Source organism: Rhinolophus ferrumequinum, chromosome 5, assembly GCF_004115265.2.
Source record: "Rhinolophus ferrumequinum isolate MPI-CBG mRhiFer1 chromosome 5, mRhiFer1_v1.p, whole genome shotgun sequence".
In the NCBI taxonomy this organism is placed as follows: domain Eukaryota; kingdom Metazoa; phylum Chordata; class Mammalia; order Chiroptera; family Rhinolophidae; genus Rhinolophus; species Rhinolophus ferrumequinum.
In genome coordinates, this window is record NC_046288.1 from 13,990,208 (window position 1) to 14,001,493 (window position 11,286).

Sequence of the window (11,286 nt, forward strand, 5' to 3'; positions counted from 1 at the left end):
CTATTTCCATTAGTAAGGGGAAAAAACTGTCTTTAAAAAAAAAAGCAAAGGAAGAGGCTTTGTCTGCCAACGAAATAAATGGGGAAAAATGCTAGTATAACTAAAAAGTAATCAATGTGAGTGGACAGTGCAGGAATTGAGCAAAAAGATGTTGCCATATGCTGCAAGAACATGAGGTTTTCACTGACAATTACAGCAAGTTCCCCATGCTTCAAAGCTGTTGGGGTACCGATTAAGCGGAAGTACTTGCTCATTCTGATTTTTTTTCCTTCGTCACTTCTGGTTTTTCCTGCAAAACAACTTGACTAATTTAGACTATTTTAGAGGTGCTGCGTTTCCAGAGCCGTCTCCCTCTGACTTCTCTTTTAACTATCGAACGGTCAAGTATGAGTCTTGGATGTCTTCAACAAAAAGGGGGTGGGAGGAGTCAAGGCCTGACTCAACTCCGTGCAGATTCCACACTCACCCTCCCTCTGTCTCCTCCAGGTTTCCGCAAGCCGTGGATGCCTTTGACATTATGACCGCAGAGGATTCCACCGCAGCCATGAGCAGCGACTCGGGCGCTGCGTCCTCGGCGAAGGTGCCGGAGGGCGTGGCGGGCGCGCCCAACGAGGCGGCGCTGCTGGCACTGCTGGAGCGCACAGGCTACAGCATGGTGCAGGAGAACGGGCAGCGCAAATACGGCGGCCCGCCCCCCGGCTGGGAGGGCCCGCACCCACAGCGCGGCTGCGAGGTCTTTGTGGGCAAGATCCCGCGCGACGTGTACGAGGACGAGCTGGTGCCCGTGTTCGAGACCGTGGGCCGCATCTACGAGCTGCGCCTCATGATGGACTTCGACGGCAAGAACCGCGGCTATGCCTTCGTCATGTATTGCCACAAGAACGAGGCCAAGCGCGCTGTGCGCGAGCTCAACAACTACGAGATCCGCCCGGGACGCCTGCTTGGTGTGTGCTGCAGCGTGGACAACTGCCGCCTCTTCATCGGAGGCATCCCCAAGATGAAGAAGCGCGAGGAGATCCTGGAGGAAATCTCCAAGGTCACGGAGGGCGTGCTCGACGTGATCGTCTACGCCAGCGCGGCCGACAAGATGAAGAACCGCGGCTTTGCCTTCGTGGAGTATGAGAGCCACCGCGCCGCCGCCATGGCGCGCCGCAAGCTCATGCCTGGCCGCATCCAGTTGTGGGGCCACCAGATCGCCGTGGACTGGGCCGAGCCCGAGATCGACGTGGATGAGGATGTGATGGAGACCGTGAAGATCCTGTACGTGCGGAACCTCATGATCGAGACCACCGAGGACACCATCAAGAAGATCTTCGGCCAGTTCAACCCGGGCTGCGTGGAGCGTGTCAAGAAGATCCGCGACTACGCCTTCGTGCACTTTGCCAGCCGCGAGGACGCCGTGCATGCCATGAACAACCTCAATGGCACTGAGCTGGAGGGCTCATGCCTCGAGGTGACGCTGGCCAAGCCCGTGGACAAGGAGCAGTACTCCCGCTACCAGAAGGCGGCCAAGGGTGGCGGCACAGCCGAGGTGGCAACGGTGCAGCAGCCCAGCTACGTGTACTCTTGCGACCCCTACACGCTGGCTTACTACGGCTACCCCTACAACGCGCTCATCGGGCCCAACAGGGACTACTTCGTGAAAGGTTAGTGGGGGCAGTTGTCCTGGGTAGGCCCCTGAGAGCCACATCTTCTAGGCAGGCAGTGACAGAGGTGTTGTGGCTGTAATTGACAGAGCTGGTAGACGCTCACCCCCTACCCACCCACCCTTGTTTGGGTGTCAGTTCTGTCTTCTGTTATTTGCTGGCACTAAAGGCATTCACCTGTATAGCACTGAGAGAGATTCAGGTCGTTCTTATGCATGGGGTGAACAGTAAAATCATGGGGGTATTATGTAAGCTCTTCTTGTATGGTGCCCTTTTAGGATCTACCCAATTGGGGGCTAGTCTCTAGGTACTTAGGTTAAAACCTACTTGTGAAATTATATCTTTAGAATATTGGAGAGTAGGGGGCACACTGTTGTTGGTTTGGGGTTTTTTTTTTTGTTTTTAAATCATTGGCTAGCGTACAATGAAACTAAGCGTTATACTGGGAAACAAAATACCCAGGTTCTGGGTCCTGCTCTCAGAATAATTGGCTCTGTGACTTCAGTCAGTCTCTTCAACCTCCCTAAGCCTGTTTTCTCACGCATAAAATGAGGAAGGTGAACCACCAGATCCACTTTCAGTTCTAACTTTTATACAATCTGTAAAGGTTTTTCTTTATTGAAATTGCAGTTGCAATCCTAGGAACTCACTCTGCAAGTTCATCTCTTGCATCAAGCATACATGCCTATGATGCAAATCTGGGCTAGAATAGAATGTTTGAAGCATCTTTACCTGCTCATTGAAGAACAAAGATGTGTAGCCCCCTGCAACTTAAACTTGGGGCAAACACCTAAATGCCGAGAGCCTTCAGTTAAGGTCTGCCTCCTGTACTGTCACTGTTGGTTGCTCATCATTTTTTTGTATTGTTATTATAAGCAGGCAGCATAAGAGGCCGGGGTCGAGGTGCAGCTGGCAACAGAGCCCCGGGGCCCAGGGGTTCCTACCTCGGGGGATATTCTGCTGGCCGTGGTATATATAGCCGATATCATGAAGGGAAAGGAAAGCAGCAAGAAAAAGGATATGAACTTGTACCGAATTTGGAAATCTCTACTGTCAATCCAGTTGCCATTAAACCTGGTACAGGTCAGTATAAACCAGAATGAGAATGCATCCATTCAGCCTAAACCCCAACCCTCTCTTTAAAGTGACCCCAAACCTACCTCGTGCTCGTTCATCTGCACATGGGTTCTTCTTCTCATAGGCAGCCAGAGATTAGGCAAAGAATGTGGCCTTCTGGCCTTTCTCATCTGGAACGTAAAAGGATGATCTAGTTCTGACCACGCTCAACTCAGATTTTCTAGTAGTGGGTTTTTCAAATGGATGTCACCAAATGTTGGGCTTTTTCTCAATCTATGACTGAGTCGGCAGAGTTGGAAGAATATGAGGCTCTTCTGTATCTTCTACCAGTTAAAAACTGTCTTCCTTACTCAAGCCTATTTCTGCCCCAGTCATTAGAAGCTAGAGGGTGGAGCTTATTGCCATTCTGAGAGTTGTAGAAAATTCCCCTCTGAGAGCAAATAGCACTACTTACCCTTGTCATAGTCTTAACAAACCAGAATGCCTGTGAACCAGGCAGCGGTGAAAGCTTTTGCAACTGCTAATTGTCTGGATTCTAATTCCCAGCACTCATTTCCTCCTCTTGCTGAATCAGTAGATTGAGGGTAGGGGTGCTCAAGTAATTCATACCAGGGGCCTTGAACTTGACTTCACCTCCAGGCCTCACAAACCAGTTTGCTAACGTTGTCAGTGCCCTTTGGTGAAACAGGTCTTCTTCCTGATCCTAACCTGCAAGGAACTTTATTTAACTCCTCAGTGTGAGTGTAACACAAACGCCTGATTAGCACACCCACACAAGCTTCCACACACACACAAAAAATCCAGCTGTGGGTAATCAGAGTGATCTTCCTCCACACCTCTTCCTGGTTTCATGGAGGGTAGGTTGAAGAGCTCTTCGAGAATATCCTCACTTTGAAGCTCAGTTACTCTGATTTTCTCCTGGTTGAGGATTTGTATGCTCTTTCTTTGTATGCTGTTCCTTAAAACAGTCAAGGAATTGGTGCATTTGAGGCGTAGGTTTGCATTGGCCACAAAGGGCTTCAAAGCATTTTCCCATAGAGCTTTTTTTTGAATTAATCTAGTGATAATAAGTTGTTTTTGTTTTTGTTTGGTTTTGCCTATGAAAACTTTCTGCAGTTAAGTGAGTGAGAAGGAAGGAACTCCTTAGACTGGATTTCCTTATAAATGCCATTGGTAGTATAAGCAAGATCCCATATCTCTCTGTAATTTCATAAAACAGCCTGGAGACAGGAGTTCTCACTTTTGCTTGTTGGGAAAGGGACTCCTGTTGTCAAGTTGCAGTCGCTTAAACCATCTTTAAGCTACTGGTTGTGTCCTGGGGCCTGAGGTAGAAATTCCTGTGAGGTGATAGCCAGAGCAATCCAGAGTTACTCAGTACAATCCCACTGTAACTATACCTCATAACCTTCTCTGGGCCCCATCCCGTTGGCCTCTATTTCTGATTCATCCAGAAAATTAGAGCTTTTTATTTTAAGAAAAGCACCAGGACAGTGGTGAAGTATCTGGGCACAAGACCATATGGTTGGAAAGAAAGGTAAAAGATCTGGTTACGGTTTTAGGTATATTTTATTGAATGGCCATGCCATTGTTGAGCCTAGAGTTAAATCTGTCTCTTTCCCTTAAATCAAATAAGCTTTTATTAGAATAAATATACCTACAGTTGGAGGAAAGAACATAAATGAAAGGATATTTTGTGTATGCATTTCATATTCTTGCTTATCCTTTCAACACATACACACACCATGCACTAACACAAACTCCCCCAAATCAGGGCTAGTATTTTTTCATTTTTACCTCTCTTTATTATACATTGACATTCAATAACTGCTATCTGTCTGAATCCCTGGTTGGAATGAGCCCTTTGGACTAGACTCACAGAAACACCTTCTTTGAATTGGCAGGTCACATCAAAAAACTAGTCATTACTGCTTCACTAGTATGAGTGGACATTAGAAAATTAGGGAATTTTCCGTCTTTTTATTCTGTATTTTTCCGTGAATCAGTAATGTTGAAATCTGAAACACAGGGTGGGGAAGATGTACACAGACGTCTGAGTTCTCAGAATGAAACCCTCCACATCACCTGTTTCTTAAAACATGGTGAAAGTGAAAAGGGCAGTAGGTCTGGTAATGACTGAGGTGTGTGAGAAGAAGGAACAGGCGGGCTTACTCTCAACTTGTTGAGCCTCAAGCCTCTGATCGCACTTATTATTCTGAGACTGTTTTCTTTGTTTGAAGGCCCTTTCTTGTTCTGTAGGACATCAAGAGTAAGATTCAAAATGAGATCTTTCTCTAGAAGCAGTGGGAAATGTTGGTGCCGAAACCTAACTCTAGACTTTCCTTCTGTGATGATCTATTGGGAGCCTCCACCTGACCCACATGGTTCTATTTGAAAGACAAGGTTCTATTTGAAAGACAAGAGTACCCACCACCTCCCCTCTCTCCCTCTTGGGTAGCACCTCTTTACCTGTACTCAGAGAGCATACATTAGCAGGGAGAAGCCCACGACTACCCAACTTGGTTTTCAAAAATATCATTGGGAAAGTGATGGATCTTCCTCAGTGACTGAAAATGCCTGACCTGTGTTTCCCTGTTACTTGTCTCTTACAGTGGCCATCCCTGCCATTGGGGCCCAGTATTCCATGTTTCAGGCAGCGCCAGCTCCTAAAATGATAGAAGATGGCAAAATCCACGCAATGGAGCACATGATTAGCCCCATCGCTGTGCAGACAGACCCGGCCAGTGCTGCCGCCGCTGCCGCCGCCGCTGCCGCCGTCATTCCCACTGTGTCAACGCCACCACCTTTCCAGGTAGACTTCATGGTGCGGTCATTGTAATTTGTGTGTGAGGCTTGGCCTCTTTCTATCATGGATTCATTTCATATTCAGCAGGAGAATTTACTCTGTGCTGAGCTCTCTGTTAAAACTATGGGATTGGGTGACAGAAAAAAACTTTAATATAAATCATGACAGGACAGAAAGGTTTTTAAAGAATAAATTTTTAAAATCTATTAAAAATTTATTTAGAATATTTAAAAATTTATTTAAAAATTTTTAAATAATAAATACACTAATATTATCACTGTATTAAAGATGGGAAGCAATATGCAAAAATGACATGTAATTTCTCAGTGTCATCATATTGTACGGACTATATGTTTTATGACAGTGGGTAATTGTAACTCTTCTTTTTATTGTTTTAGCACGGACACACAAAAGTCCAGGGAGATAGTTCCCATTTTCCCATTCAAATTGCAATTCAATGAAGATTTTTTTTAAGTTCTCTCTCTCTCTCTTTCTTCTCCCCGTCTCTTAGTATGTATGTGTGTGAATATATATATATATATATATATAGTATTTGTATACTTATATATACAAGTAAGTTTGTGCATGGAGAGAAATAGTTGCAGAGAAGCAGATACACGAAACTGTAAAATCTGCCCTTCATCCCCTCCTCCAACCATATCCAACTGTTACCACATCTCCCATTCTAATCTCACTATTCCAGCCTCCTTCCCCACCTTTGCTCAAGTGTTCTCTTATCTAGGGTTTCTTTTGTCTCATCTCTTATGTAGAATTTTTCCCAACCACCTAACCTAAGACATCGTCTCTCCTGTACTTATCATTATCTACATGTTGACTTGGCATATGACTACCAATACGTTCTGTCACCCCACTTACAATGAAACTTTTCCAGACCAACAGCTATGTCTTACATTTCTTTGTATCTTTAGTGCATAGCTCATAGGGAATACCTAGAAGTGACAAGTCCTTCATCAAAACAGAAAAAAAATCTTGTTAAAGCTGTTCTTTGTGAGGCAGTGAATCTCAAATACTTTATCAATCAACAGGCACAAATACTCAGGCCCGGGGACCCTTTTCTAATTGGATAAAAGTTATCCAGGGAACGTGTTTAAAAAACAGATTCTTAGACTCAAACCCCAGAAGATTTCAATTCACAGAACTGAACTGGGGTTCTGGAATCCGTGTTTTGTACAAGCTCTTTAGTGATGCTGAAACAGAGCCAGGCTAGTGAGCACTGACCGCAGTAGGTCTGTTAGTTGTGTTTGCCCATGTGAGTACCAATCTTGACTGCATTATTCAGAAAGGTTAGAGTTAATTCATCCATCAGTATGTCATACTGTGATCGTTCTTTAACTCAGGACTTCCTGAAGCCAAAAAAGGAATAGGTTGTAAATGACTCACACTGTAGAATGACAGCAAAGTGTAGTTATTACTTGTAGACTGTAAATATCTATAGTTTACCTACAAGCAATACTTGCTGCAATTCTGGTAATATTTCTAATTCCTCCTTGTTGAGAAACTCATCAACTTTTGTCATTGGCATGTAGCATCAGTTCTGATTAGGTCCAAATTACAGGCCTCACAGTCCTCTTCAGAATAGCAGACTGTTTCTATTTTATGTCACTCTGCTCTGGATGTCTCACCATCATGGTCTTTATTCAAAGTCTTTGCTTATGAATTTTTCAATGTACAGTCCTTATCAATTGCTTACTTTGGAGATTTTTTCCCTCCTGCATATTCTGCAGAATGCCTGGTGCCGCTTACTTATTTAACCTGGGGATGGCTTCTTTGCGCGTGTGTGGCTTGGGTGCTGCCCCTCCAGTCCAAGTACTCTGCATCCTGCCTCTGAGTTCTCTGACCTTCGTTCTCTGCCATGTTCAGTCCTCTGCCCCCTCTGTATTCTCTGCCAAATTGCAACAGATGAAGGAGCATTTTATGCCCCAGTGATTGGTGAATAGAACACCTTTCTGAGTGGAACCACACTAGAAATCATTTCCCAGTACAGCTTCCAGAACCTTCCTGTGGAACACCCTCAGTCATCCCCTGTCTCATAGGTGCTCAAGGATGTTCCTGGTTAGCCATATTATAGCCAAGATTTCAAATAGCCTTTATAAGTAACACAGAAAATATTTATTGGTGGAGGCAGTTGTTTTTTCACATTGATTTCTCAAAGTTTTCTCAATCTTCACAACAAATCTGTGGTATAAGTAGAGCAAAGTTAGCCATTCCTGTTTGAAAGAAGGGAAAGCAGGTCTTTTTCTCTGCCCCTCCCCTAATTCCCCACACGCAACCCCACCCATCTCTGAGCCCAGTGTTGGGCTGGATTGTAGCATATGCAAAGGTTACTCTCAGATGTCTTCTCTGCGATTTCCTCCCTTTGTGCCTTTGTCATTAAATAAATATATGTCCACACATTCGGAAAAGATTGTGTCTTGCTGTGAGCCACAGTCTTCCCAGCTCCGAAGCTTCTCTCTCCGGTTGTCAAGTGTTGCCCATGAGATATTCATTGTTATAGGCGGTAGGAGGCAAGATAATGTAGGCTAACAGTGCAGATTCCGGAGTCACACATCCCACAGCTTAAAAGCTGTGTCACCTTGTACAAGTCCTTTAACACATCTGAACCTCCATGTACTCATAGTGCCAGCTTCATTGGTGGTGGATGACTCAATAACGTCATACAAATAAGGCACTTAGAATAGTACCTGCTAGACCCTAATCTCTCAGTTATTATTGTCATTAGTGTAATTATTGTTTTGGTTACAGTTGGAAAAAATGACTCTTAGATTATGAAATTCCTTTGAACGTAATTTTGTGACTCTGATCTGCAGATTTTGTAAAGGAATGATAACTTACTCCTTTATAAAAATCCAGGGGGGAATAATTTTTTGAATCTGATTCTCCATATATCCTGAATTGCTTATTTGAAGATGCATTAAGATACAGCGACAATAGCAGCATTTGCTACAGGGCATTCTGTGGAAGATAAAGTGCACCAGATCCTTTGTTAAATGTGTTTTCTTTTACCAAAAATCCCCTTTTCATAGCAAATACTTTGGGAAATACTGAACCACAGTCTTCTCTCTCTATGCCTATTTGCTCTGAAAACATAGTATTTTACATTTTCCAGTAGAGAGAAGGAAGTAACAGGGACTTTTACAGTCAGTGGCAGCATCTACAGTGAGTCAGCCTTATGTAGCTTGTCTCCCACTTCCTCCTAATGTGAAAACTCCTCCTTATCCTTCAAAACCCAGCTCAAATGTCTCCACTTCCGAGATGCTTTCTCTAACTCCTCAAGTTAGTTGGTTCCTTCCCGAAGCTTTTACAACAATTTCTACATAGCTTAGGTGTTATATCTTAGGTGAGAGATGGTGGAAACCATTATTATCTGTTGAAAATTGTGTATGATCACAATTTTTAAAAGACACAGCTTAAGAAAGCTTCCCCGTTGGAGATCTACTGAGGGTACCAAAAAAATGGATACAAGTGGACACTTTGGTCAACGTTGCTCAAGCAGTAGTTCGCCATAATCCGAAGTATCTGGACCCTGATAGTAATCACTTTAAGCACCTCTTTGTTAGGCACAGCCAGAGGCTGGAGGAATGAGTCGGGAGACCAAGATTGGTCCATTAGAATTTATTTGACGTGTTTGAGCTGTGGGAGGTCAGGCTGTGGCAGAGGGAAAAGATCATAACCTCTTCCAGCAAAGAGGGGTATGGAGTTTTATAGGAGGGGGTAAATGAGGCTGTCCCCCTTCAATGACAAAGGGTCTCAGGGCATGACTAAAGCCCTCCAGCTCCACACCAGGGGCCCGGGCCCGCCCAGGCCCCTAGGAGAATAAGCAAGATAGGATCAAGGACAAGATGGCTTTTAAGATAAGGTTTCTGCTCCTGGCCTGAATATGGCGTAACACTCTTGTAATTGCAGAAGTCAAATGTGACGTGTATTCATCTTTTGTTACCAGCATATATTGAATATTACAATTTCAATACAGTTTTCCTTTCTTAAAATGTGTATACATCTTTTTGGCACCCTCTGTATATACTTTGTTCCATGATGTTGTCAGTCTATTCTCTTTGTTTTTGAAACATCCTGTGTCTTCAGTTAAGTATGAGTGAGGCAGCTGGCATGTATTTTAGGGCCATATTTTAGGAAAAATACTTATTTTTAATTACAGTGAGATCAACTGAGTAAAGGGTAGATTCTCAACTCCCTTCTCTAGGTCCCTCTGGGGTTGTGCTGATTGAGTAGAATGGTGGGTAGGAGATTCTAGAGTAAGTGAACTTTCCCTCAGCATTCCAGTTCTCTTTCACCAGTTGAATTTGAATTAGCCTTGAGGATGCAACTCCACCTTAGCTTAATGGCTCACAGCACTTAACAATAATTGTTATTTGTTTACCCTTCTACCTCCCCACCCTGAGAGTGGACACCTCCCTTTTTACCTCTGAGAGTGGAACAAATGACTGGAGTTGTTGAATGAATTAGATGACTAAACAGGATAGGTACCTACAAGCGATCAGTAAGGAATCTTTTCCTCTTCCTCAGGGCCGCCCAATAACTCCAGTATACACGATGGCTCCAAACGTTCAGAGAATTCCCACTGCCGGGATCTACGGGGCCAGTTACGTTCCATTTGCTGCTCCGGCCACAGCCACGATCACCACACTACAGAAGAACGCGGCCGCCGTTTATGGAGGATACGCAGGCTATATACCTCAGGCCTTCCCTGCTGCTGCTATTCAGGTTCCCATTCATGACGTCTACCAGACATACTGATTCTGATGACCAGAGCGGAGACAAACCACAAAACTACTACTGAAGGAACACTTTACTATTTATGAAGAAACAACGTGTTGTATTAGCACACATATGAAACCTGAAAGTGAAGAATGTAATCAAATATCATACTGAAATATTTTATACACATGAAGTTTCCATTAGTTTTTTAAGACTATTTTCAGTTTTGCAGGCTGGTGTTCATACATTTCTAAGAGACTTACAAAGGTTCGTACCTTAATACCATCTCTTAAAAATTTGTATGCTGTAGTACGTTTGTATAGAGGTTTTTGTTTTTGTATTTTTAAGGATATATTTTCAGTATGAAGGTTATTTTCTTAACTTCTGCACTCCAGAGATTTCTATTTTGTAGTACCTTCAATAATATATCAACTATATATTAAAAAGCACACTTGAGCAGCTAGGGAACTATTTTGAAAAATATATTCAATATTTAAACAAACAATAGTGCTTTAAAAATACTACATAAAACATTATTTTAAAAATTATACTGGAAAGTGCAATTTTAAAATTTCTGCTGGCATTAAGGGTTGACGGTGTTACCGTGTGTTATCCACGATGGTTCTATTTTTTTTAAAGAAATTAAACACTCGATCTCTCCTTAAGCCAACATTGAAAAGACTTGTCACACTTCTGAGTCCAAACACTGGAAAGCTCTCACCTGCCACCATTACCCTGGGCCCCTGCTCTCTACGTGTCTTTGCTCTTAAACACATTGCCTCCTTCCTCCCTAGTCTTCCCCTCTTTCTATCCCCAGTTCCACCTCCCTGTGTGGCAAGTTTAGGGCAAATGAGTCACTGATAGAGAAAACATTGATGACTTTTATACTTCTTCGTGGGTTTTTGTTGGGGTTTTTTGTTTTGGTTGGGGAGGAATTTTCAATAGCACACTATGCGTAAGCACAAGATTTTAACAGTTTGCGTAAGACATCTTTGCATAGCTATTGAATTGTCCCATATAAAACTT

At 43.5% G+C, this 11,286-nt stretch overlaps 1 protein-coding gene across 3 annotated transcripts; it reads left to right on the forward strand.

The window, feature by feature from the left end:
- The first annotated feature begins 486 nt into the window (after positions 1–486).
- On the forward strand, positions 487–11,051 carry RBM47 (RNA binding motif protein 47). Of its 3 annotated transcripts, none has more exons than XM_033106229.1 (4): positions 487–1,646; positions 2,523–2,729; positions 5,333–5,532; positions 10,069–11,051. In XM_033106229.1, exons 1-4 carry the CDS (start codon positions 518–520, stop codon positions 10,297–10,299), a joined length of 1,767 nt encoding a protein of 588 aa, XP_032962120.1. In that variant the 5' UTR covers positions 487–517; the 3' UTR covers positions 10,300–11,051. The 3 variants fall into 3 exon arrangements, with proteins under 3 accessions (XP_032962120.1, XP_032962121.1, XP_032962122.1); XM_033106230.1 differs by having other exon boundaries at positions 2,526–2,729; XM_033106231.1 differs by lacking the exon at positions 2,523–2,729.
- Positions 11,052–11,286: the final 235 nt, after the last annotated feature.

Bases quoted from the DNA above. Each gene is read 5' to 3' on its own strand.
- RBM47 (XM_033106229.1), top strand. From the start codon at position 518: ATGACCGCAGAGGATTCCACCGCAGCCATGAGCAGCGACTCGGGCGCT. The intron at 1,647-2,522 runs GTTAGTGGGGGC...TGTTATTATAAG, and splicing joins CAGGGACTACTTCGTGAAAG to CAGGCAGCATAAGAGGCCGG. The intron at 5,533-10,068 runs GTAGACTTCATG...CCTCTTCCTCAG, and splicing joins CAACGCCACCACCTTTCCAG to GGCCGCCCAATAACTCCAGT.